Source organism: Salminus brasiliensis, chromosome 25 (genome assembly GCF_030463535.1).
Source record: "Salminus brasiliensis chromosome 25, fSalBra1.hap2, whole genome shotgun sequence".
In the NCBI taxonomy this organism is placed as follows: Eukaryota; Metazoa; Chordata; class Actinopteri; order Characiformes; family Bryconidae; genus Salminus; species Salminus brasiliensis.
In genome coordinates, this window is record NC_132902.1 from 5539950 (window position 1) to 5567708 (window position 27759).

The window sequence follows — 27759 nt, forward strand, 5'->3', positions numbered from 1 at the left end:
ATAAAAAAATCATCACCAGTGGGATCTGCCGTGGCTGGGCCCTGGTCAGTTCGGTCCCACTCACGGGGCCGGAATGTTCAGCATTCAGCTTCAAACAGGAAGCAACAACCAGACTGAAATCAGCTAGCTCTGTCCACTTCCCCCCGCGAACAGTGTTTGCCTTTCAAAGCACGGCGACCCCTGCAAACTGTAAAACCGGCATAAGCTGGACGGTCATACCGGTCATACACATGCTCTGTAGTTTACTGAAAATATCAACAGAATCATCAGAAGTCTTTTTATTGATAATAATCCACTTATTAACAGACATTGTTAACAGTAGACTATGGTTGCAACGTAAACAGAAGAAGCCGGCCTCCTAACACTAACCACACACACACACACACACACACACACACACACACACACACACACACACACACACACACACAGAACAAGAGCTCTCAGTCTGCACAAGACTCTTAACACTAACACCACACACACACACACACACACACACACACACACACACACACACACACACACACACACACACACACACACACACACACAAAGCGCTCAAACATGAACACACACGAAACAGAACAGGCCAGCCTGCAACAACCAGCCTCTTAACACTAACTGCCAATTTGTAGGCAGTGACAGCTGCCACTTGATAAATGTTCTGTGGAAATTAGAAAGCGCCCAGACAAATCCGAAGGGGTACCACTCCCGTTTCATCTCTGGCAAAAAAAAACAAAAAACCCTCTATTAACACCTCCGCTTGTAAGAACACACATACACTAACACACACGCAAAAAAGAAAAAAGGACAAGTCCTGGCCATTTCCTTCAGGCAACTAAAAGATTGCTAATTCTCACAGAGCTGGATGTAAAATTAAAGAATGTTAATCATTTTTGCTCTCTCCACTAAAAAGGAGCGCCTTAGGATCTTTTTCCACACTTCAGTTTATCAGACTTTTTTCCACGGAGCACCCAGAAACTACGCCTTTAACAGAAATGTTAAACTGCTCTGATATCAGGAGAATGAATGATGGAGGGACAGTAAGCTGAATTTACAGTACTTGCTTGGGTTTTTTAATCCAGTGATTTTGGAGCGGTTACCCACTCGCTAACATATCTTGGGCTTAGGTAGCTGGCACCTAGTATCAGACAGTCCAGTGCAGCCACTGCTGACTAACTGATGAGCTACACACACACACACACACACGGTAAGTACTGACCATAAAAACTTGTGTCTTTTATAGCGAAGCCGAGCGTCTGGTGTTGAGACTAACAGGAAATCAGGAGTGTTTTCCATTGCTTTCCAATGGCTCATCCAGGTTTGCTTGCTCTGTCTTTCAGTCTAACTTAGCATGTCGCTAAACTTGCAACTTGTGGGGCTGTACTATTTATGGAAACGCAAAGATCGGATCAGAACGGAATCAGAGAGTCAGCATTAAGAGACTCGGAGGGGTAATTAGGATACTCCTACTTTTTACCACTCTTATGTGTAATCTGCGGTTGCCGTGCATGGGGCTGCTGGAGCACTCTAATTTTCCTCTGGGGATTAATAAAGTCTTATCGTGTCTGGTTAGATGTCAGCAACCACTGACCTTAAATTTGAGGTCTTTTTATTTTTTTTTGTCCCCAAATCACTGCTTATTTGGGCCTGTGGAGTGTGTAATGGCAGAAGATCTAGAGGTTCAGTTTTCCTTCTTTCTCTATTTTTTTGACCTTCTCTGGGCAAAGGGCTGACAGGTAGCCATGTGCGTAATCGACAGCCCCTTGCTATCGGATGTAGCATGACTCAGCCAGGTATATAAAGCACAGTGACTCATACTGTTCTCTGTTTCTCTCCCTCACACACACCCCTTTTCATTTTCACTCTCTGATCTCCCTGGGCCAAGTGCAGAATGAGCCCATAAGAGAGCGGCAAGGGTTCAAAAAGATCTGGCAAATCGCACACATACTGTTTACTGACAGATTTACTGCACCTTTAAACCATAAGCGTGCGCCGCGATTGTCACTACGGCATTAAAATCCATCTACGCCTGACTTTCACAGCCTAGGGCCTGGCGTTGTATTTTGGAAGCTTTTTCCTACACCCCAGCTAATGAATGCATTCAGCTACTTTTAAGTTGCATCCATTGCCGACAGATTGTCTGGTCCCTGCGGAGATGCTTTGCCAATAGAACAGGACTCACTGGAGCAGATAAGCATGAACCTATGGGCACCATGCCTAATGCCAGTCGTGGGCTAGAGAGGGGTGCATTGAGCTGTGGAGCAGGAGAACTGTGTTCTGTGGAATGATGGTGATGGTGCGTCATTCAATAGTTTTCGGATGGGTTGGGGAGTTGGGGGCGAGGTGGGGTGGTGATCATCCAACATCCTGACATCACTAATGCTCTTGTCGCTGAATGCTGTCAAACAGTAGACACAGTTACTCAAACAAAAGCCTGATGCTCTTTTTTATAATTAAATTTTTCATATTAAATTTGTTAATACCTTTCATTTCAAAAGAAACAAGGAATGAGCAGGTGTCCCAATATTTTTGTCCATATAGTGTATCTTTGAGGCATATGGCTATGGTAGCTGGAATGCTATCACCTAAGCAGCAATGCTGGACAAGGCCGATAGCCGGCACGCTACCCCTGAGGTAGTGATGTTGAACAAGGCTGGTAACCTGTGTGTTCTGGATGATGAGTTTGTGCTTGCTGTCTTTTGACTGTCTTGGACTGCTGTAGCTATTAAGTCACTAGATTACTTAATTAACAATTTAACTGAGAGAGGCATTAGTGGCCGGCCTGTTTCTGCAGATTTTGGCTTCTCTGCTGGTTGTGTTTCTCTCATAGTGCCTGTGGGGCCAATCAGAGCTGAGCTGCTTTCCAGTCAGTCAGCAAATACAGGCTATTATTTAAACCTCATTTACCAGAGTGTCACATATACACACAAACACACCTCCTCAGTGCACATTTGAACACCTACATACACAGGATATAAGCTAAGACGCTGGACTTAATATATACTGATTATGTACTTGCATGCAATTTTCATGTAGAGTCTCTTAATGCTGATTGTGGCCCACTTTATTAGTCCATGGCACTTGTTTACAAAACTCATCTGGCCTACCTAGATGTTCTGTAGGCAAGTTGAGTTTTGTGATGGAGTTCTTACTTTCATGGAGATTAGGCTAGTGCAAGCAACGCTGCGCAGTGGAATAGTGCCCCACCCTTTACACTGCTTATCTTGCAAGGATACGTGCTGTTAGCAGTTTTCTAGGTCTTTCAGATCTCATCTTGGCCACCACAGCTCGTCTGAACTGCCATTTCTAAGTAACAGTCCACACTGTAGAAACTGCAAGCTGTTGTTATCTTCGGATAGCTTCCTCTGCTTTGTGGGCTTTGATTACTTTCACTTTCAGATTTTTCGACAGTTGCTAAGAGGAGCCAATGAGAAGTCAATATAATAATAATGTAGAAAGGCTGGAAATGTGATTCTGCTGACCATTTCTAAGACAACTGGTGACATTCCTCAGGGAGTTTTCACATTAGTGGGGTTTGTTTGGGGAGGAGGGTTGGGGGCAGGAGAGCTTGCTCTGAGATTTCAGAACGTTTGGTCAAGTGTGAAAGCTGTTTATGAGCCTAGGAGAGGCCCAGAGAACCAGTCTCTGGTCCTCTTGAAACCGGTGGTCTGGGGTTTGCTTTAGGTGCTGAAAGGTGTGGAAGCTATCCATTCCCAGTGCCATGAGTGAGGCTGCACGATAGGTTCATTTTGGCACGTGACTGCTTTGATTTATCACCTGCATGGCTAAAATCCTTCCCCTAAGAGAACGGTTGCTTGCTTGCATGGTGAAATGCCATGACTGCAAAAAGCGCTGTTCTTCGCTGCTTGAGGGATTGTATCAAATACGGACATTTCATTGGAGCTCCTTAGGATTGGCTGAGAATACGGTCAATTGTTTGATTAGCACAACTGTATTTATTTAACATAAAAAATAAATCTATATGCAAGTAACCAAAAAAAATAGATAAATAAATATTACATTTCTCTGCGTTTCTAATCTAGATAGCCCAAATTTCTTAATTTTATAAATATTTATGCATCAGCATCTACAAAAATAGAACCATGTGAAAAATACTGATTACATCAGCATCGGCCCACAATTCCCATGTCGGTTAATTCCAGCCACAGACGGACGGACACACGTATCCCTCATTTAAATTAAATACCTCGGCAAACGGCGGCCTGGGGTCTCGTGGGTCGTAAAAACAACACTTCATTTTCTTCCTGCAACATTAATCATCCTAAAACTGAAAGTAAATCAATGCAGCCCAATAAAAGGGGCATGCAGCATGAAAGAGAGAGGTGTGCGTGTGTGATGAAGCGTAAAGGCCGCTGTGTGCATTCGGAGAGTGCTCCATGTGCTCTCCGCTGTGTGCATTCTGTGTGAGCGCTGCATTTTAGCGAGAGACTGAGCAAGAGAGAAAGAGAGAGAAGAGAGAGAAACAATGCAACTCTTGTTCAAGTGTAACAATGACAGCGCGTTGCAGCTTCTGCTAGTCCGAACCATGTTGGGTTAAAAGATTGAGGATGACACACCAACATGCACCAACACCGGATACTGCATCTCACATTTAGTGAGTAAATATAAAAAAAGCCTACATTTCTCCATTAACTGCTGGTGCGTTGAGGGACTAGCTGGTTAAAAAAGAAGACAAACCAGGGCTGCACAATATATAATCGCTTCAGCATCGCCGTCACAATGTGTGCATTCGCAATGTGACAAAAAGAAAATTAAACCAAACAGGTCATGCGTTTTTACTGCTCGACACGAAAGAAACATTCACATTAAATTAGATCTGCCCAATCTCATTCTTTTGACTCCGAATTTGGACACACTGGGCGCATTATTAGCACCATTACATGTTAGATCATTGACTTCTATAGAAATCTGATCAAATTTGCTGTATTTGTTTTTATATAACAATATATCTTGCAGGAAAAGAGTGTATTGCTCTATTTTTTGTTTCCCTAAATCAAACGTACATGAGCCACTACTCACCCCTGATGCCATTGATGATGGTCATGAAATGTTAAGAGATCTGCAGTTTGCATCTTTAGTTTAGATTGAGAGATGTTAGGCTAACATTGCTAACAAACACTGGACTTGGACGGTCACCAATCTCATCTAGAAACACGTCCAAAAAATTATTTTTAGGTCATGGTGTGGCTTCAGGCTATAAATGATTTGGTCTTAAATACTTCTAATAGTTTTAAAGAAAATGTTACTGAGATGAAATTGGTGACAGCCCAAGTACCACATAACTCTAGCATCTCCCAACCTAAACCAAAGAAGCAAATGTCTAGGCTGATCGACAGCATCTAAGAGACAAATCCTGCTCATTTTTTAACAAATTATTTCGTAACAAATCACTAAAATCAACCAAGCCTCCAATGGCAGCAGAACACAACAACAAAAATATACAGAGTATTCTTTCATATCTCCACTAAGCTAAATGGTGGATGCAGCAGCATACCTGCCACGTTGACCTTCTCGGCGTTGGTGGTGCTGGGGGCAGGCGTTGCAGTGCCATTGGTCAAGTTGGTGGCCGAGCCGTTGTATACGATGATGTCCACTTTGGACTCCAGCTTTGAAAGCCTTAGCATGATGTTGTCCAGCAGCACGGCCAGAGTTTTCTTTAGGTCTACAGGCAGACAGGAAGAATGGGATAAGAGAAGGAAAACGTAGTAATATGAACATTTCAAAATCTACCATTTCTGTCACAGTTCATGCAGAACATATTTGGAAAGTACTGCATTTACATATATCTAGCTAGCCTGGACTCGCAACAATCAGCAGCCCTGCCCTCTATTTTTCTATTGGCTCAAGATTTCACGGTGTAAACCTTTGCAAGGTTAATGTTCATCTAAAAAGAGCTAAATGAATGGCTCCCGTTATTTTCTCACCAAACAGATATGTGTATATGAAAATGATGCTACCACCCTTCGCTCAGTACCCCTTTATCATGGTCATCGGTGAAACTGCGTCAAATCCTTTGCCCATGTGATCGTTTTGCACTCCGCTACATACTCACTTATTTACATGAGCAGCAAAGCCAGTCACACGGCCCTCCCAGATCAAGTTCATGGTTGGTCCTAATATTCTGATGTAACTGTGAGAGTGGGCGAAGGGTGGTAGCACCTCAGAAACCACTAAATCTGTGGCATGTTCTATAGCTGCCACAGTAAAAGGTGTGCAGCCAGTGGTACCCCACGGGCCATTGAAGCCGGAGGGGAATGATGACCCTGGTGAGTAGTACAGAGTGGACCCTGAAGGTGACCTATTAGCAAAATTATGTCCATGGTAATTGGGAACTGGAACAGACCTGTAGCTAGCCAGCTAATATAAAAATACTGCCACCCAAAAAAAAACAATAAAAAACATTATTATTATTATATATGTATAGTGATATTGTATGATCTTTTGCACCATCACAGACAGTCAGACAGACAGAGCACTGGCCTTATTAAAGGGACAGTTGCATAATCCATCTCAGTCACGCAGGCAGAACAATTTTAGGCAATACAATGAATAAAAGTCATGGTTTTGGTATTACTGAGACATATTCCAGACAAAACACCCCCACTCTACCACTGCACACGCACACGCGCACACGCACACGCACACACACACACGCACACACACACACACACACACACACACACACACACACACAGAGATCAGGCATTTTTATTTTCGAGAAGCCCTGACATAACACAAGCTTCCAGATAATCCTCCCCGTTAGAGGTCATGTGAGCTCCTGAGCTGGAAGGAGATTAATCAAAATACCAGTCATCTTTCAGCTCGTTCTGACGGGACCATCAATTAGGACAGCGGAGGTTCTACATGAGGTCTACAGAAGCGTAGGGGAGAGGTCACCAAAAGCAAGTGTGTGCAAACCTCACTCGCATGATGATGATGATGATGATGATTAACAGAGAGAAGGGTTAGTTTAAATTAATTAAGACTGCTAAACTGATGGAAACAGCATTCCTTCAATACAGTTTATTTGGGAGACTTAACCGTTTCATGGTCACACGCTTGCCAAATAGGTGTGGACTGAGGCTGGTCACCTGCTGTTAGCACGCTAATGTTAGCCAACTAACCAACCATAAGCAGTAAAAACACTTGTACAGCTTAATACTGGTGAGTGCATGGTGCTGCACACGCAGTCACAACAAGAAAGGGTAGAACCGCTGTGGTTGACAGCAGTAGGGTGATCTTGAACACAACTACGCCATGTCACAACAGTACACTACCTCACACATGAGCTTCAGAACAAAACAAAAGTATTGGGACACTTACACATCACACCTAGAGGAGCTTTTACAGTATCCCATTCTTAACCCATAAGCATTAACATGGATTCGGTCCCCACTCTGCAGCTCTAACAGAAGGTTTGGAGCTCTGCAGTTGGAGAATTTTCTGCACTATGCTCTGACCCATAAACTCAATGAGCTTTCTGACATATTATCACCCAATATAGGGCTATCATGCTCATGCAAGCATCTCTATTCGTCTCTGTGAGACTCACTCACTCCACTAACTCCGCTCAACACCATGTATCACTCTTTGCCATGCCGGTGAGTGTTTAAGGCAGTACATTCTTTCTTGCAAGAGAAAGAAGGTCACAGGGAAGAGGAGAGAGAGATAACCTTGGCTAAGAAATCCAGTCATTCGATCTTCCACTCTCGGAGCGCATCAGGGATCAAGCCGGAGCCCGATGAAGGAGCATGAAGAGCAAACAAGAACCAACAATAGCCAAGATATTAAGAATTCTTCTTCACCTTGGGTCTGAAATTCAGTCCATCATCCGGTCTTCAGCTCTCCAACCAAACTTGAAGAGAGAAGGGACCTAGGCACTAGATTTCAGTGAGGAGACTGGTTGCAGAAGACAGAATGACATAGTGCTTCTTTTCTTGAATTTTCTCATTTCTTTTCAATTAATTTTAATATTAAAATAATAAGAAGAAACTATATACAGAAATAAAACAAATAATATACGGAAACACTTTGGGCCTCAGAGCTCCAATGCAAAACTAAAGACTCAAAATTCATATCATACATTATTATATCCATTTTTCTACTACCAGACAGACAATCTCAACTGGGGTGGATCAAGTCCTGACCTGCACCCAAGTAACCTCCCTTAAATCGCCTTTCCTAATCCAGAGCCATCTTGAGTCTCTCTCAGCTGTTGTTTCGCTGATGGCCAACAATCAAACCAACAATCACAGATAAGTCAACGTTAAGATTACGTGCCAGCCCTTTCCTGCAGCCACCTTCACTTGCTGTTTGTTTGTGGGTCTTTCCACCTTCAGTTTTGTCTTCGGTAACTGGAGAGCATGTTCAAATGTCTTGAGGTCAGGTTAATTCACAGCAAATGAACTGAATGTCAACAGAAGGTAGAGCTCTACCTGCTACTTCTATCAGCAGTCACACCACAATAAACACCAGTGACCTGGTTCCACTGGCAGCCGCTCGTGCCCATGCCATAACAGTGCCTCCACCATGTTTGACAGATGTGATATTTCTTCAGATCATGAAGATCTTTCCTTTTTTTTTCCTCTATGCTCAAGTTAGCCTTGATTTCGCTGTCCGAAGAGAGGTGTTCCAAAAACTGTTCTTGAGTGTTGCCAGTGGTTCACATGTCGAAGTAAACTCTGTTTTTATTTTTATGAAGGCGTCTCTTGATTGTAGACTTTGACAATGATACGCCTCGACAGTGTTCTTGACTAGAGAAGATGTTGTGAAGCGTTTTTTTTTCTGTGATCTATGATCCTCTACTCTAGTTGTCTGTGTCTTCAGTGCATCGCCCTTTTTAAGAATGTACCAATTAGTTGATTTGACCAAGTTTCAGATCTCTAAAAGCCTCTTTAGGCTGCATATCGGAATTAGCATTAGCATCAAATGGAATTGAATGAAAAATTCTCTTTTTAATTGAAGCAGGAAGTTTACACTTCAATCACATCTTGATTGCTCGAGTTCGCTGAGGTGACAAAAGTACAGAAACAGTCACCAGTCCAAATACATATGGACTCAACGGTACCTAAACTCAAAAAAATAGATTTTTGCTTGTTTAATATGTTTGATCTGAGCCAATTATTGACTCAGAGTTCCCAGAGAATAAATACAGTTGACAGTTCGAGCTGCACTTGTGCCTCAGGGAACAGGATCTTACCATGAAATTACATCCATCAATCCAACCATCTTGCACTCCCTCACTCCATCTCATATAGCCTAAATCCAGGGGGATTTTCTCCAAACGAGATGGCCAGATGGGAGAGATGCGCTATAATCCATATTTCTATGTCACAGGTTGCTGACGATATCACAGCATCATCGTTTCAAAATCCTTCAGCATAAATCCATCAGCGGCATTAGAGGGGGGGGGGGGGGTGTTGCTCTACCTTGTTTACTTCAGGAAGAGCTGACAACATCAATAATAATATTAATGTTCAAAAACAACAAGAAAAAATATAGAATAAACTATTTTTACAATGAAGGTATTGTCAAATCATTTATGTTTCCCACAGCTGTCAATTTAGATTACACCAGTAACTATTTCCTGAGAGAACTGCAGAATGGTTGTGCAGATAAAATGGACGGTTCTAGACAGTAGCTACGCCATTGCTATTGCTAACTGGGTGCTATGGTGTTGCTAAGTAGTTGCTGTGGTACCCCAGGTGGTTGCTATAGTGTTGCTTGGTAGTTTTCATGGTATCTCAATGATATGATATGGTATTGCAAAAAGGTGCTATGGTGTTGCTTAGTGGTTGATGGATGGTTGCTATGGTGCTGCTAGGTTGTTGCTAAGTGCATTCTATGGTATCTCAGGTGGTTGGTATGGTGTTGCTACGTAGTTGTTGCATCACCCCAGGTGGTTGCTATAGTGTGTCTAGGTGGTTGCTATGGTTTTCTAACTGGGTGCTATAGAGCTGCTAGGTAGTTTCCATGGTATCTCGGGTGGTTGCTATGGTGTTGCTTGGTAGTTTCCATGGTATCTCAATGATATGATATGGTATTGCAAAAAGGTGCTATGGTGTTGCTTAGTGGTTGATGGATGGTTGCTATGGTGCTGCTAGGTTGTTGCTAAGTGCATTCTGTGGTATCCCAGGTGGTTGCTATAGTGTGTCTAGGTGATTGCTATGGTTTTCTAACTGGGTGCTATAGAGCTGCTAGGTGGTTTCCATGGTATCTCAGGTGGTTGCTATGGTGTCGATATGTGGAGGACAGGTAACTGATATGGTATCCCAGGTGGCTGTAATGGTGTTGCTAGCTGGTGAGTATGGTGATGCTGAAGTAGTTGCTGTAGTACCCCAGGTGGTTGATGTGGTGTGTTTAGATGATTGCTTTGATTTTCAAAGTGGATGCGATAGAGTTGCCAGGTGGTTTCCACTGTATCTGAAGTGGTTGCTATGGTGTTGCTAAGTATGTGCTATGGTATCGCAAAAAAAAAGAAAAAAAGAGAGATGAGCTTGAAGTCATGTGCGCAACAGATGGGTCATCCCTGTAGGGCACCATTCATTCATTCATGGTGAGCTAAAATTATTCAGCTTATGCCCCCCGCCCCCCCCAGCCCTGTTGCCATTGTGATAGCTCTTTGTGTTAGCAAACAAAACAATGACCTGGGGACGCTTCTTTGTAGAGTCATGGTTCTTTCCAGATAGCAACAATATATGACATCAATAACCTGCCATTATTTCGGCTAACAGTGGGAGGTTGACCCCAAAATGTCTACATGACCTGCTCCACCCAGGGCTGAACATACTGGACTACCCAAAGAGGACCGAGATCGTATATCCTTTCCTAAAGAACTGAAAAGTTTGCTACTCCTCCTCGGAGATATACGATACGCTGCAGGGGCCTTATCCCGGAAAGGTTGAGAACGGAGGAGTGCAGCTAGTATTACAGGCGAACGTCATGACCTACACCTTGGTCTTTTTCGTCTCCATTTCTCAGTCTCCCTTTCGTCCTCCCTGTAATTGATCTTTTGCTTTTCCATCTATTAACCTTGCTGGCGCTCTCCGCTCTGTAAGAGACATCAGTGCTTTCTGTGTGAGAAAAGCTTGCTTCCTCAAAAATCTGTTTAGCTAGCTTTCCAATTAAAACGCGTCCCATTTGTGTAACCTTTGAGCCTCCTATTAGTGACCGGGGAAACACCTTAACCTCCCTTCTGCGCTCACTCTCTCTGCTCTGTCACAAATCTGCTCGTCACCCTGCCTGTGGCTGGCGGCCACATTAATGCTTGCTGTGAACTGACTGCGTGAAGCCGGAGAGTGTTTTTGCACTTGGCCAGCATCCTTGAGCCTCAGCATGAACACGCAATATACTCCGGGTATTAAAACGTCAAATGTCCTACATTCGGAACCAGAACCTGGATTTACTGGTAAAGGATGTTTACATAGACCAGGAATTGGTCTTCAGTTAGACAGCAGCTCATTACTAACTCAGTAGTAGTACCATGTTCCAACTGCCCCCATTCAATTAGATTTACTGTTACTGTGCCTTTAAAAGTGACAATTGTAAGTGATCTCTGCTCTGATTGGCTGTTCATAGCTCACCCTAGAACTGGCAATGCTTCCAACACTACGAGGTTAAGAACTGTCCTCCAAAACATGCAAAGCCAGCCACCGCCTCTTTTCTAACCACTGCCTATGTGGCATCACCGGGTGGCCGACACGCTTGGAGGAAAGTGCAAGATCCGCAGTTCCCCCAGTTCCACCTGGCACCAGCTAACAGCTGGCCAGCATCACTTTTACCCACCCGGTGAAAACACGGCCATTTGTGTTCTCTCTCTTTCTCTCCTCTCCGCTTGGAGGAAACATTTTAAGGAAAAAAAGAAACAGCATTTCATGAAAAGAACTCCTTGCCAACTGTGAAACATGAGGGTTGCGTTGACGCCAGTGGCCAATACTGCACAGGTGGGGAGAAGAAGGATCCCACAAAATGCCCAGCAAATTCTGGACGCAAATGCCAAACCATCTATTTTCTAAGGAAAAAAGGCTGAAACGAGGCCTTTTACAACAGATAATGACCCAAAACATGCCTCAAAACCACAATGGACTAACCTGAGGAGACAAACTGAAGCTTTTGGCGTAGGCGTCACAGTCCCCTGATAATTTATCCCATTTGTGGATAGACCTTAAACAAGCAGTATATGCAAGGCAATCCAAGACTGGCTTCCACAAAAAGCATTTGCAAGCTCTGATTTCTGCCAAAGAGGGCGTTACCAAATTCTGATGCTGCAAGGTTCCCAAACCTTTGTATAGGTTACATAGAATTTTTTTTATTATTATTTTGTTTAATAAAATGTTTAATTTTATAAAGTGAACGTAGGGTACCTTTAAGGTGCACAATCAGACCAAACACTGTACCTTTTACAAACCTTAAGAAACAAAAATGCATATGCACAGTATATTAGTTTAGTAAATTTAATGCACAATTTAATTGTACCCGATATCATCAAGTACATATCATTTCAAGCTGCAGTTTCTGCTCTTGCTGGCTTCCTACAGCTAAGAATAAAACAGATAATAACAGATCAGACTAAACAAGCAGCTCAAATATCAAGTTCCTTCTTGACAGACATTCTAATAGTTGTAATAGGAGGTGCACCAGAGAAACTGCTGTCAGAATCTTCTTTTTTTAATGTCATTTCCAAGACATTGATCTGAAATGGCATTTAAAGCCGGTTGCACTCCAGCACGTCTTTAACATTTCAGCACAGTGTTTAAAGGAGGCCTCTTCTCAACTAAAACTATTTACAGCCTTGTGCATCCAAGTCCCCTGGGAACCCTGCATTGTAGTTTTCTGCGCTCCCACTTCTCAGATACAAGAGATTTGATTCATTACCTGACTGTCTAAACCTTGGCGAGTTGAATAAAGTGTGTTAGAACAGGGAACACTAGAATCTGTGCGGTGCGGGGGACTCAGAAGCGCTGATCTACGGGATCGGACAATGGACTTCCACCGATACTATCGCATGGGAGCCTGAAAGGAAACCAGAAGCCTGCCGAAAACGCCACAGAAGGAGCTCCACAGAGCATAGATTAAACAGCTTAAACAGCCATGCCTTCTTACTTTCAAAAAACACATAGAGCAAACTGCTTATTTTGTACTGAGGTGAAGTGCCTGTTAAAGTAAGAAAGGCCAGGCCAGCGTCAGCGTAATTTCCGCTAGATATTTGAACACCTCCCTTGCATTGACTTGAACAACAATATCAGCACAAATGAACTGAAATAACTGGGAAATGATTACAAATCTCCCCAAAAAAACTGACAGCAAAGACTGTGACGAAAGTGTGTATGAACACTCAGTGTGTTTATTATTAGGGATGTCCCGAACCGGTCCAGTGGATCAAGATCGGGGCCAGCCTAGGCCTATTCCAATTATATGAGCATCGTCTATGAGCAGCCTGATCCACCTCCGATCCTGCGTAAACAAACATTATTCACTAGGGCTGCACAATGTATCGTTTCAGCATCTTCATCGCAATGCGCACATGTGCAATAGTCACATCGCAGGGTGTGCAATGTCATAAGGCTAATGCAATTGAACACATCATATATTATATGATACATATGAGTTATGTATCCATAGGAGCCTGCATTACCAATGCTCATCTGTCTTAGAATTGCTAAGGATGTTTATGCTACAAAACAACTCCTCCACTATGGCTTGCCTGAGGGCATGTTGTTTTCATTTAGCACTAACAAGTTAAGGCTCCTATGAATAATATTCTAGCCTGTTCTGCGTTCTACAGCTTCAGCCTTAAGAATCTAAAGGACACAGAATGCGGAGAGGTGTGTGAACTTATCACAAACCATCAAGCTCACGCTGGAGACATAGCTCAATGAAAGCTAGACTATTCATTTCATAAACAACACACTCTTATGGTTGATGGCATGAATGACAAGGAATCTTATTCACTTTCATTTTTTAAGTTCCAAAGAAAAGCCTTTCAGATCAGGCAGCCAGATTCAGGCTGAATCATCTTTCACTGCTTAAACCCTGTCCAATAAAGTCACCAGATGATCTTTAGGGACACAAGCAGTCGGTTTAATTATAGTTGACCATAGGTAGATAAATGAAGTGCACACAATTCTCCTCTGCAGCTCCTTCGGGTGGGTCGATTGTTCTTTGTTTTTAACTCCGTCCAAAGTAAAATGCAGCCAGACTACTTGATTCCCGTCTGCCTGGAATGGAGGAAATAACTGGTTTTAGAATTCTCTCCCCTTGAGCTATCTAGTCAACTTCAAAAAAAATATGCAATAGGAGTCATTTAGGTCAGGCAACCTTAAACTTCCCCCATCAAGTCACAAAAAAAGTATTTTAAACAATGAGATTAGGCAACATTTAGCACATTTTGGGGTTTTGAGCACGCTGGTTCATGTTCTTGGTCATATTAGACATGCTTATCGTATTATTTGCAATATCAAATATTTTTATATCAAAATGCAATGAGGTTTGGGCTCTGAGTGGTCCAGCACAGTCACTATGACTCAAGTCAAACTGCTGGTTCGAATCTCAGGTCATGCTGCCTGCCATCAGCACCCGGAGCCCGAGAGAGCACAGTTGACCCAGCTTTCAGCTGATCAGGGTGGGTAGATGGCTCTCTCTCTGGCACAGGCATCTGCTAGCAGATGCATCAGAGCTGGGTACTTTCCTCTGAGCGCGCTGGTTGTGCGGTGATGTTGCATCAGTGGCAGTTCTAAAAGAGGTGGTCAGAGGAGGCATGTGTTAGCCCTCACTCTCACAGTGTGCATTAGATGTGATAGGGGAAGCAGACCAACAAGTAGGTTGGGTAATGGGCCATCAAAAATATGGGGAGAAAAAAAACATTTAAGTTGAAATATATAACACAAAATTGTTGTTATGTCCCAAATGAAGGCACCAAGGAATGCTCTCCACCGGTCACTGCCCATGTTCCGCCACTGGCATGACAAGAGCCCAGCTGATGGATCAGGTGTGAACTTCCTAAACAAATGTTGCACAGCATGCAGGTATTTACAGCCCACTTATCCAATGATCACTTCCACATGTACGGCCTGCCTGATTTTCTTGTCTACAAAGCGTCTTGATTTTAGCACGTTCTGAATTGGGTTGGGTCATTTGAGTCTTATCAGAGCAGCACAGTAATGACAAACTGCACAACCCCCCATTATTAATGACACAGACAGGCCGGTGCCATTAATACTTCACTGTCTTCATGTGTCATTAAAAACCGTGCACATTATCACACCAGCTCTTCCGTCAATGACCATGTATTGAATCAAACATTATTGTTATAATTGAATTCTACATCATCTCAGGTTAAAGTTTGTCACATACACAGTTTTACACAGTACAACTAGCAGTGAAACGCTTTGATAACTGTTGTTCTCTGTATCTTGAAAACTAATTAATGCACACTTCCTCTCTTCTGTTTGTCTGCGCTGTGTTGTATCGATTTGGTGGTTGGTGTGGCACAAGAGATAACACCACTACCTGCCAGTGAGCTACTACACCACATAGGAGACTGGGGTTCGATCCCCGGTCTGCGTGACTATGCTGCGCTACACCAATAAGAGTCCTTGGGCAAGACTCCCAACACTACATTGGGCCACTTCTGTAATACGAGTAATCTTGTAAGTCAAGTGCCATAAATGTAAATGTATCGCATTCAGTTTAGGCTCTCTCCCCTGATCTCTCTTAAAGCGACGATGGCCGGCACAAGCGTTTGTTAGCTGGTGTGGCGGAGCTGTGGACCATGGTGCTTTCCTCTGTGCAGGTCAGCTACCTGGCAAAGCTGCATTGGTGACAGTTCGAAAAGAAGCAGTGGCTGGCTTTGCATGTATCAGAGGAGACGTGTTAACTCTTGAATTCTTTATACATTATATATAAACAAAAGAACGCTACCAAACAAAGTAAATCCAGTCCAGAAGGTCACATTATATAAAATGCTTGCAGCAATCAGCAGGACTTGTTACCTAGATTGTTCAGCTGTATTATTGTATTACAGAAACAAAGACTGGCTGTTTAACTTCACAGCACAGCAATAGCACCAGGCTGAATGGTGCACTGCAGTGCTCAGAGAAACTGAACAGTGCTGGAAGTCACTGAGCACTGGCACGTGTCAACGCAAACGGCAGTGGTGTGGGCACCTGCATTTAAAACAATGCTTTTTTTGGATGCTACCCGAGCCTGCGTATCTGGTGTGTGGTAGCCCTAATTCCACCCTGTGAGAAACAGTGAAATTGCAGCATGTGGCACTTTACAAATGGCCATAGCTTGTGCCAGTATTCATCTATACTGAAACGTTCCGAATGACACGAATGATAAACAGAGGGAGAGGCCAAAGCTATAATGGTAATGCGATGCATACATTTACACATAGATGATCTCTTGCTTACCTAATCACTTACAGTAGCTATTGAATCCTTTGCAAAAGACACTGAATTACTTCTAGTTGACACTGAATCATTTGTAGTAGATACAGAATCCTTTATAGCAGTTCCCAAATCATTTATAGCAATTAATCCATTTATAGATGTTCCTGAATCACTCATAATAGATAATGAATCATTTATAGTAGACATTGAATCATTTATAGTTGCAACTATATCTGATCCGATCCAATCTCGATCCAGGGGCTGATCCAGGCACTTGAACTTTCTGTTCCACCTTAAATGATGCTGCAGTTATGTTCTGCTGTTGCTGCACTATTTAAGGTGGAATGGGGAGTTTGAACAAGAAGCCTTGTTTTGGACTCATAATTGAGAATGTCAGCGCACTTATCAGTTACAATAAAGCTCTTTTTTTGTTTTGTTCACTGAAATAAAGTCACAAATGTTTAGGGTTGTTTTTTCGAAATGAGCGGCAAGGTGGAACCGAGGTTTCTGGTAAGACTTCAGCTTAACTCGGAGCCTTGTTGTACATTTACAGAGCAGCCGTCATGGTGTTTGTTAGTTAATATGGCAGAAAAGGATGATTTAAACCACTTTTCCATAAAACATTTGTCTATTTTTGCCATTTAATGCACACACAAGCTAGAAAAGTGAACCCTAGCTTATTCAGTCCTTCACATGAGTAATCAACAAACAGCAACCGCTATCAGTTCAAAGTACTCCTATAAACACAAGGAATTGGGGTCAAAAAAAGCTTGATCGGGACATCCCTAGTTGTTTCGGAATAATAGGCCTTTGGTTTAAGGAGTTAAAAATATAGTTTAAACATTTTTTTTTTATACTTTAAGCCCAAATATTTAATAGAAAAAAAGGACTGCTTCTATCCTATTAGTAACACTGGGACGTCCTTTGAAGGCTGAAGTACTCAACTAAGTGTGCAGTCAGCAAGTAAGTAAGACTGGAGCTGCGCCTTTCTAAAAGCTTCCTGTGATGGGAAGCTCTAACAATAGCCTTTAGCCTTCACCCTCTGCATAAACCAGAAACAAACTTTAGTCCAGAGGTCCAGAAACATATGTCTGAGCAAAGGTCACTTCCTGCTCTTACTGATGCAAAGCAATGGAGGAGCGAGATGAAGGTACTGCTCATGTGGGGCTAAGATTACCCAAGATATTACTTTGAGAAGGGAGAAATGTGGTGTATAGAGTATATTGGTTATTTGCTGGATGGGAAAGTTATTCATACAGCATATTTTTTTCCATTGATCCCGTTTGACCTCAAGAACAAGATTAACCTACTTAGAAAGGAAACATGGATTTAGGTTCCCCGGGGCTTTAAAACCTCACCTAAAGGTAGCAGTGAGAAGCACACCATATCCAAGACTGTAATAATTAGACTATGTTCATGGAATCAATAATACTGAAGGGCATTTAGGACTGAGGATAAAGATCTTAACTTCCAGACATGCTGAGCAGGTCAACGAGCAGGCACTAGAGCACTTGAAACGGTGCCCTATTTACGATCCCCCACATGTGAAAATTCAGGTCACTACATAGACTGCTATTATAGGCAACAGAATCCAACAAGGTGGTGAACGATTTCCAACAGTTATGTGCGATAGCAGAGTCAATCACAAACAGTCAGAACTGCGACAGGGCGCTACCGATAAGGCACTATAACATTGCAAAAGGTAGTCGCGTTACACATGAGCAAAGTATTAGCTGGCCAGGACGTTAACTGTCGGCCACAATTATCAGTGAGCTGGTCATAACTGCCCGTCAGACCAGCTCACCAAGCCAAGTAATGCTAGCGTCTCTATTGCCCAAAGCATTTTTTTGCTGTAGAAAAAAAGCGAATATACAGGTACGTCTTCTTTGCTTTTATGGAAGGAAGATCCTGGACAAGTGGTCAGACACCATTTTAACTTTGACTTTAGCCGTATAGCTCCATTCACCCCCATTCACTGAGGACCTGCTCACAGGCTCCCTCTGGTGTGTCCCAGCCAATACACTTTGATACACTAGAGGAAATAAGAAGTGACAAGGCTCTCCATAAACCGACTACGCTCCAATATGTAGCAACAGAGACCCAAAGAAGTGCACTATATAGTGAATAGGGGACAGTTTCAGACATAGCTTAGTTTTCATAGAGAAGTTTAGGGTACCCCGTGAAGTTGCGTGTATTTCCATCTGTGATGTACTGTGGGTGTACACTCACTTAATTTGTTCAGCTTCATGACTTTAACCACTTAAAACCAGTCAAGTATTATATGAATTCTGACCAGAAAAATGTTTTGTCGCATCGCATTTAGATTAGCCATGCCCCGGCTCATGCCTTATTCCACCAGCAAGACAACATTGGGTTTTGATATGGTCACAAATATCAGAAGATTTGTACCTGATTACATTTAGAGCTAAAACTGTGATAAACATGGTGGGAAAGTAGTACACTACACTGGGCCTCCAGAGCTGCGGCACCTTATCTAATTTCCCGTGGGAAAAGAACACTGCGGCCACATGGCCACCAGGTAAGCTTTACACTTGCCTTAAGAGCAGGCTAATGTTGTCCTCGAGATCCACAGCAATGTCTAAGACATTTTTAATGAGACCAATAATGAGACCAGGAAGGCCTTTCATTGACAAGAGATATGGCGTTTATGTGCTGGGTTAACGATACCGTCCTAATGCAGTCAAGCCTGCTGGAGCTAGACTAGCATTTCCACTAAAAGCACTCGAACGGGGTACACCCTACACTTCTGACATTTCCCCTGCCGAGCATGGAGCACGATCAAAGCTGGGTCCCAACATGAGAAACTGATGACGCCTTGCGTGACGCACATAAACCCACCTTTGAAAAATAGCTCTTCACATCCCCTGATGAATAAAGCTACTGTGTGGAGCAGGTTTGGCTGGCGGGCAATAAAATGATCTGGATATAGTGATGAAGATCTGTACCGTGGGTATGGTCAGTACTTCTTAATTACTGAACTACTGCATAGGTCAGAATTAAAGGCATATTTAGACCAATTCCTGAAGCCATCATGAGTATACTGTCTAATATTTGTAGGTGCTCCTCATATTGCCAAAATAGACTACCAGACCTCTGAGAAGGTGTCCTCCTTCCTTGGATTACTTTTGCTAGGTACTGACCACTGCATACCAGAAAACTACCACAAGACCTGTTTGATGTTTTGGAGATGCCCAGTACCTAGCAAAATTACAAAATGTAGAAACTGGGATTACATCCAACAGGACTAGTGCAGTGAAATAAATCATAATGTTGTAATGCGATGATGTCCACTACTACTCATTTTAGTCCTGACTAATTTAAGACTAATGTGATAAGGAAGCAAAGAGAAAATAGGTGTATACCAAACTTGGTAAAAAAGCTAAAATTAGAAAATCTGTGTAACTCTGGACTCAGACATTTAAGCCATGTATTAATAGCAGTACAAAAACTGCATTCTGCCATTTAAGGAATATAGCAAGCATGAGACCCTACCTCTGGTTACAAGAGGTGACTGACCCATGGTTTCATTTTTTTCCCCTTGCATTGTAATGTCTTGCTCACAGGCCGTCCCACAACCACAGCAAACAAACTTTAACAAAAATGTAACAGTTAAATAATGAATGACTACAGCAAACTCTTTTACTTTTATGAATAACCGAAAAACTTAGTTTCAAGTGTGCTGTCAGACCACCAAGTGCTAACCCTCTTAATATTCCAAATATTAAACTTTAAAATGTCTTTCATGCACCAAAAGATATGAAACCAATAAACAATCATTTTTTTCAATTATTAAAAAAAAGAAAAAAAAAAACATTTATTCACTTTAACTTTTAACCTTTTGTTGCATAATATTTTACTTAAATTTAACTTTACATGTACATCTTTTAAGTTTTTAATTATTGCACATTTACTCTTTGTTGTCAAACGATTATATATATATATATATATGTGTGTGTGTGTGTGTGTGTGTGTGTTATCCTATTTTGTTCTTTTTTTCCCATTGTTGTTGCTTCTTATAACTGGTTTTACCATTTTAATTCAACATTTAGTTTTTGCTTTAATTTCTCACCATGTAGCAGTTAATATTGAAACAATTTCCCAATAATGTCATCATTTCAGAAATAACAAAATATTTTGCCCTGAACTCCAAATAATATAATACGATACTACACTATTGGTAAAATGATACTGCATTAATGGTCAAGACCCTGTATTACATTATTTGGCAGGTGATAACATTATTATCATTACTTTTTTGACAAATTACACAACTTTATAACACTTCTGGATATTATCACATTATTGCAAAATTATGACAAGCTGTAATGCACCGTCAGCTGCATTTTAAATGGAAAGGCCATATAATTACATTATTATTGATTGTGAATATTGTGTTTTCCAACTCCCCCACTGTTATATGTATCATATATCGCAGAAAAAGGTCTCATGGTGCAAAATTTTGGCCACCTCGTCCATGCACTGCATGAGCGTAATCGTCAGCTCACCCTTAAAAACGTCCTCCTTCGGACTCAAAAGAGCCTGCAAGGTAATGTGGTTGTCTAAGGGCGAGGTAGCAGCGCGTGACGTTTTGCTCTGGTTCTGGATCAATAGTAATCTGCAGGTCGTAATGAGGCCTCTCGGCCTACAGAGTGCCTCCATTAGCAGCATGAATAACTTATCGATAGCTGTTTGCATTGTAAAAGGTGTAACAGTGGCGCCCCTGCAGCTTTCTCCTGTTTAAGCTCGAGCCTGCCACGTCCCTGCTCAATAAAGTCAAGGCTTCCTTAACCCCTGATTTTACAGTTACAAATTTGATGAAGTTGTCGAATACGGCTGCTTCTCAATTCTTAGTTTCCGCCCCCCAGGAGATTTAGTATTTCTGGAAACACTGTGGGCGGAGAGAGGGTCTGTGAGCCTATTGTTCCTTTGCTATGCGCTCAGAAACGTAGCCCTTCAGAACCCAAACTTGAAACAAACAAGATGCTGGACTACTGTAGTATTCAAATCTACAGGCCGTGGTATTTGTAGGCAGTGCTTGCCTGGACCGCAACACATTTCACTTCTTAGGGCAAACACTGCCTAAATACATTTGACATTTTCTTTGCTCACGTAACCACTTAAACGTCTTGCATTACACTGCATATTGCAACACTGCCGTTTTTCTGCCAGCTCTAAACACAACCCGACCTGGGGAAGAAAAAAAAAAAAAAAAACAACACACCACTTCTACAGCTCCTAATTACCTGGCCTGTATGCAGAATTTGGAACAGAACAAAGGCAGAATGGCTGGGGTGCCCAAAGGAGTTGGCTCAAACCGTACAGTACAGTCTGTAAGCTTTGTTTTGGCCTGGTTTTTGATTGAACATGGAGGAATAACTGTAATTTAATTGAAAGCCATAATTCAAAGCTACACCATATGCCCAAAAGTTTCGTACTTCAAATTAGTGTACCCATTGCAGACACAGCTGAAAGGATATCAGCAATAGTATGAGACGCTCTGTAACCTAGGGCCACCATGCCTAAAGCCACGGTCACACTGGGTTCGTGTGTGAAATTCCATGCGTTTCTATGAGGCAAATTTGTAAACATAGAAAGTACTGTAGGTCAGATGCAGCAGTATTATTCCAATGACTGAAAACATCAATCCATGGAGCTTGTCGTTGCAAAGTGGCAATACCGCCATTAATAGGGATAGATGGGTTAACTAAAAGGATAGCCCTGAAGGAAGAACTGCTGTTTTTTAGGCTGGCAGGGCCGACCCCTAAGGGTGAAGATTCACTATTCCCCAGATGCAATTAGTGCTCCTTCCTCCTTTCAGTTGCTTAGAAACCCAGGACAGGAAGGGTCAGGGTGATATATGCATTTAAGCTGATGTTGAGACTGTCAGATGTGTATGTCTTGGGTATGTCTGTGTCTTACAGTGAACTCCAGAACATGGAGTGTCTTGCCAGATGGTGGATAAACTACGGGTTGTTGATCCCAGGATTCTATTCAACCTGCACCAACTGGGCATCTGAGGGAGACTACCTACACTCGAATATTTCAGCGTTGATGAAGTCATTCGGTCATCATCCAGATACTGCAGACAGAAAAACAGCTGCTACTGCAATGATCAACATGTCGAGATCTACTTCAGGTTTAAAAGAAGCTGTCCACAGGTCAGATCCAAGGGGCCATCATCATCCTGTCTACAAAAAGCACCAGGTACAAATACTTAAATATTATTGAGCAGTATCTCATATATGCTAGCCTGTAGCCTTACGAGCCCTGTACCTCCCCAATACACAGAGCATGGTGGTTGGGAGGCTCGTCATTGGTCCAACCAGTCCATGGTCCCCCACTTAAAGCGTAGCATGCAAGTTCTAAAGAAAACTGACCAGCACACATTAATACAGCAGCTCCAAACTGGTAGGCAAGCTTAACAGGCACAAACACTTCAAACTGTGTAAGTCGAGGTCTCACCATATGCTGTCATGGTCCCCACGTAAGGTCCGTCCATGACTCCCTGGTTCTCCTCTGCCAGTGCTTTGATGTAGCGCTTGCTCAGGTCCAGGATCTGCATGCGTAGCTGTGCGCTGCTCTCGTGCGTGCCCTTCTGCTGGATGGTGAAGTGCAGCAGCATCATGCCCCATATGAAGCCAAAGCTCACCAGGAAGAAGCCCAGCTTCTGCGACGACAGCCTCCAGCATGTGGAGGCCATGGTCGGCGTGTTTGTGTGTGTGTGTGTGTGTGTGTGCGTGCTTGTGTGTGTATGTGGGGGGAGAGTTCAGGAGGTGTCGAGTCTCATGGCCGGGACTGGATGCGGTGCATGTTAGATTGGGAGTTTGTCCACCTAACAAGGTTGATCCTGTCCATGACCCATGCCGCTTGACTGTTAATCATACATCAGATACGCCCATGCTGGATGATCCATACTGATGTGAGCACACTGAAGAGAGAGACAGAGGGAAGGAAATTAGATTACAAGAAGCAATCTGTGTGTTCCCAGCATGTGAAATACGTATATAATATATACATATATTATTATATATAAATATTATCAATACAGGCCTACTATCGAGTAGCATACCATAAGCACACAAGATTAACAATCAGTATCATATTAAAAGGAGAAAATCAGCATTGGTGCCTCCTTACTGAATACGGCACATGTCTTTATCCCACAGTCCGGCGCATTGGTGGCGTACCGACACTGAGTTTAAGAAATATCAGACATGAACATCAACATTTTTGAGAATAGCAGCAACCGCCAGCCTTACAAAGACACAACATCCCCACAATCACCCCCATCTTAACGAGTGCTTGGGCACTTCTAGTTCTGTTTCCGATATCCGCCAGATGTCTGTACACTTAGGCAAAACCACAAACCACAAGTGTGGACTTTGGGACAGGCCAGCTAATTTAAAAGCTAAGGCAGATGAGATCAGCCAACCCACAGTCTCTGTTCTCTTTCCATGGAACGCCACAAAAGCTTCCTGGTAAGAGGGAAAATGGTGGCCGCAGATCGCATCTCCCGTTGCTCGCTTAAGGTGCAACAGCCACCCCGAATACAAGCACAGGTGCGGCACGCAAAGTTGGCAGGACAAACAGCGGCCAGGCTGGCTCTCAGTAAGGACTTCAATTAGGCCGGCCTCAAACAGAGTTTGAACATTCTTTCGGCAAACAAAAAAAGAAAGCTCACAGACATTGTTTTTTACAGTCTGTGATGTATATATGAGTTCCTGTTAATGTCAATATTAACACCAAACAATAGAAATCAAATGCTGAAGTCAGGAAGTTATGCTAAGCTACCAACTTCTTTAAGTTCTTTAGGTTCAGGTTGAAATATGGTTCATTTAAAAGGAGCTTTTCCAGCTCCTATGAAGCTACCCGTTTGTAGGCGTGGAATTCTGTTATGACGACAGACACACAGAGACACCCTTTGTGTCATTCCAGCGAGACAAAGGGCAAGCGATACTGCCAAGTGCCGTCTCTATGCGGGAATCGAGCGCGCTGTCCTCAGCAGGGGGTCCAGAGCTTTAAATAGCTCTACTGTGTTCCGTCCCCCCTCTTTATTTACCAGCCAGCAATGGACAGTTGCGGTCAGGTTGCTGACTGACAACAACACAGAGTAACATGTAACCAGGCTCACAAACCCCTGATGCCAAACTGATGACTAAGCACAGAAATGTCCTGCACCTACACACAAGCGCATGGACTTATTTTACTCTGAAGCTAAGAGGCTAACATTGCTCACACTAGAAGTCAAAAGTCACCCAAATCATGCCTTCACACGCTTCCCTCAACCTGCTCAAACCACCTTCACGTCTTCCATTAAAGTCATACAGACAATATTTACTACTACACAGCAGAACAGTATTTTACATTTAGACATAATTCGGTCAAAAGTGTTTGCCTGGTCATCGAGAGCTGGCCATGCTCCGTGTTGGTGGGTAGGATGGCCCGCATTCTCCCCCTATCATTCCACTTTTCTGTTCAAATCTTGCTCCTTTAGTTTTAAACTGGAGTTACAAGGTGAACATTAGCTGCATTTCAAAGCCTAGAAACACATAAACACAACATAAGGGGGGGGGGGGGGGCATCACCACAAAAATTGTGGAAAGTTTAATGTCCGTGAAGAAATGAAAAGGCCCAGGTTTGAGGGCACAACTGAAAGAGGCGGGACCTTTCCGGTGACATCGCCTCGCAGCCCGATTTACGCGACCAATAGGCCACCAAGGATAGGTTTTCAAAGTCCTGACAGTCCTGGTCTTTGGAACGCAGCTGTCTCAATAGGCACCCAATTCTTTTTAGGAATAACATGCCTACATACTTCTCTCAACCTGCTCAAACCACACTCAGTCCAGCATAGCTTGTTGCGCTTCCTGCTCCAACATACCGGCTAAGCCTAGCAATTAACAGAGGAGTTAAATCAGGTGTGCTTGAGCAGGAAACTCACAACACTGTGCAGGAATCCAGCCCTTTAGGACTGGAGTTTCCCCACCCCTGGTGTAGCTGAACATGGCAAGCATTCATTTTACAAACCAGGTGTTGTCAACGGGGGCTCAGAAAGGTGAGGAAATCATAAAAGCTTCCAAAAATTTGTCTTTGCATGGAAAATTCTCTACTGAACGAAAACAGAAGCAATAGTGAACCAGTACTGGTAACAACCCCAGCATGGCAACACTGCTGGCATACTAAAGGACACCGTACGGCTGCAAATGACACTTGACAGTTACGTACTTGAACTTTCAAAAAACGTTCACTTCTGAGCCAAAAGCAAGAAAAAGGGGGTTGTGTAGAGCACTAAAGAGTGATAAAGCCTTGTATGACGTTAGCGTTCTGAAGATACGAGGTTGAGGTTACAAGGTGTCAGGGTGTTAGGATCGTCTCTCACCCAAGCACATCTCTAGTTCACATGCTCTAGTAGATCCAGACTTCACTGCAGTATTAAGGCCAGCCAGTGTGACTGGTTTAGCATGCAATGGACAGTAAGGAAGAAACTGTCTTTATTTGAAATATGTAAGAACTCTGCATGCGGCTGGATCAAACCTGAAGATGAGGAGTTTTTGATGCGACCCCACGTCTTTGAAAGCCTCGTCAGTTGACATTCCAGTTTACGATCACTGAAGGTATTCAACCCGAAATGCTCAGACAAAAATTGCTGCTGTAACACTTAGTACAGCTTTGACACTGATGATCAATGTTAAGGAATTAGGGTTGTTATACACAGAGGCGAGAGTGTCTTGACTAATCCTGTAGACTGGAGTTGCAACGGTATGAGATTTTTACAATTGCGATATTTCACAATTCTTTCTCTTGCTGCTGTTGTTATTATCTGACCCTTAATGGATTTACTCTGCTGTTTACCATTAGTTAAAGCTTGAAATAGTTGAAACTATTTATTAAAGGAAGTATATGTAGAACTTCTCACTTGTTGAAATAAATTATTTTTTTAAAAGTTCATTTTTCCCCAATAAACGACTGTTCTCATTATGGATTTATCTGCTTTTTTTTATTCATGAATCGACTGACATTCATTTTTAAACTCGAAACTCTGAATAATAACCAAGTAAGTGGGATTAATAATACATGATAATACATGGAATACATGGATTACCATGAATTTTCAAACCACGGTATACCTAAAAAAAAAGACCTTGTAGACCTTCCTAAAGACTGATGACACATTTTTAAAATATAAGCAATGTAAGTAATTTAGGCCACAATGATGTACCCTAGTATTTAACCAGGTAACCTTAAGTAGCTAGTAATGTATGCTACACTGTTAAAAGGACAAGGTCCTTGAGGAACGTTTTGAGGTTCTTTCCTTTGAACTGTGGAGGAACCTCTTAAAGCGCTTTATTGAACCTTCAAGAAAAGGTTTTTTAGTAGAAGTCTGTTTTGCCCAAGCCACCAAAACCACCCAGTTTGAGAAGATATTAGCATTACTCCCATCCCATCTTTACCTTTTAATTACGCCTGTTTAGAAATGCTCTGTTCTACCAGCAAGAAAACAAGAGGAGGAGGCTAATGCCAAGTCCCACATACTAAGTGATTGAACTGCAGAGTTGTAGAGGAACTGGAAGCTGACAGGTCAGGTAGGCCAGACCGGACTGCAAGATATTAAACACTTATTTTAAGTTTAAAACAGTCGTTCAAAGTGTTGCTCCAAACAAAGTAAATCAGATTAGAATTGAGTCTAATTATAAACTGCTTTTAAATAAATAGTGATTTTACTGCTGTTTACTATGGTGTATTAGCATATCTTACCTAGGTTGTGCCAGTATCAGCCGATAGTCAGCATTAAGGGGGTAAAGAAATCCCGACATTCTGATCAACAAGTTTACATAATTTCCGTAATTATTATGGGGTTCAAAGTTAGCTATTTGCCTCTTTATCATATATACTGTGCACTGGTGCAGCACTGTGACGGAAAGTAGATGTGACTCCATGGTAAATTCTGTCAATTTGCCAAGACAATTATGAAGCACTTTCTTGCCAGCATGCATTTTGCTGGCACTTTGCAGAGCAGTATTTACTAAGTGCTACAAGCTGTTGATTATGCAGTATAATCATAAGCCACTCATCACAGAACACTCGCGCTTGTGTATGCACCATGCATGCAAGAGAATGTGCTGAGAGACCGAGAGCGAGAGAGACACATAGCTTCAGATTACAAAGAAAAAAATAAAAAGGTTTTGGCGGTTAGATAAGGAAGGATGTTTGCACACTCCTGAAACACCTTCTCCATCTACTCTTACTCAGAAACCCACAAACTAAAATTCCCCAACTGCTAAAACTGAGGTCACAACATCCAACGCCATCGCCTCCTTGCGCTCTT

General features: G+C 42.6%; 1 protein-coding gene across 1 annotated transcript in view; it reads right to left on the bottom strand.

The window, feature by feature from the left end:
• The window catches only part of mgat5 (alpha-1,6-mannosylglycoprotein 6-beta-N-acetylglucosaminyltransferase), a 121433-nt gene that overhangs the window by 78039 nt on the left and 15635 nt on the right, over nucleotides 1-27759 (bottom strand). The window contains exons 2-3 of the mRNA XM_072671111.1: nucleotides 22899-23364; nucleotides 5519-5686 (exon numbers count right to left, since the gene is read on the bottom strand). Of these exons, the coding sequence (XP_072527212.1) occupies nucleotides 5519-5686; nucleotides 22899-23136 (406 nt within the window). The 5' untranslated portion in view covers nucleotides 23137-23364. The remainder of the gene's footprint in view (nucleotides 1-5518; nucleotides 5687-22898; nucleotides 23365-27759) is intronic.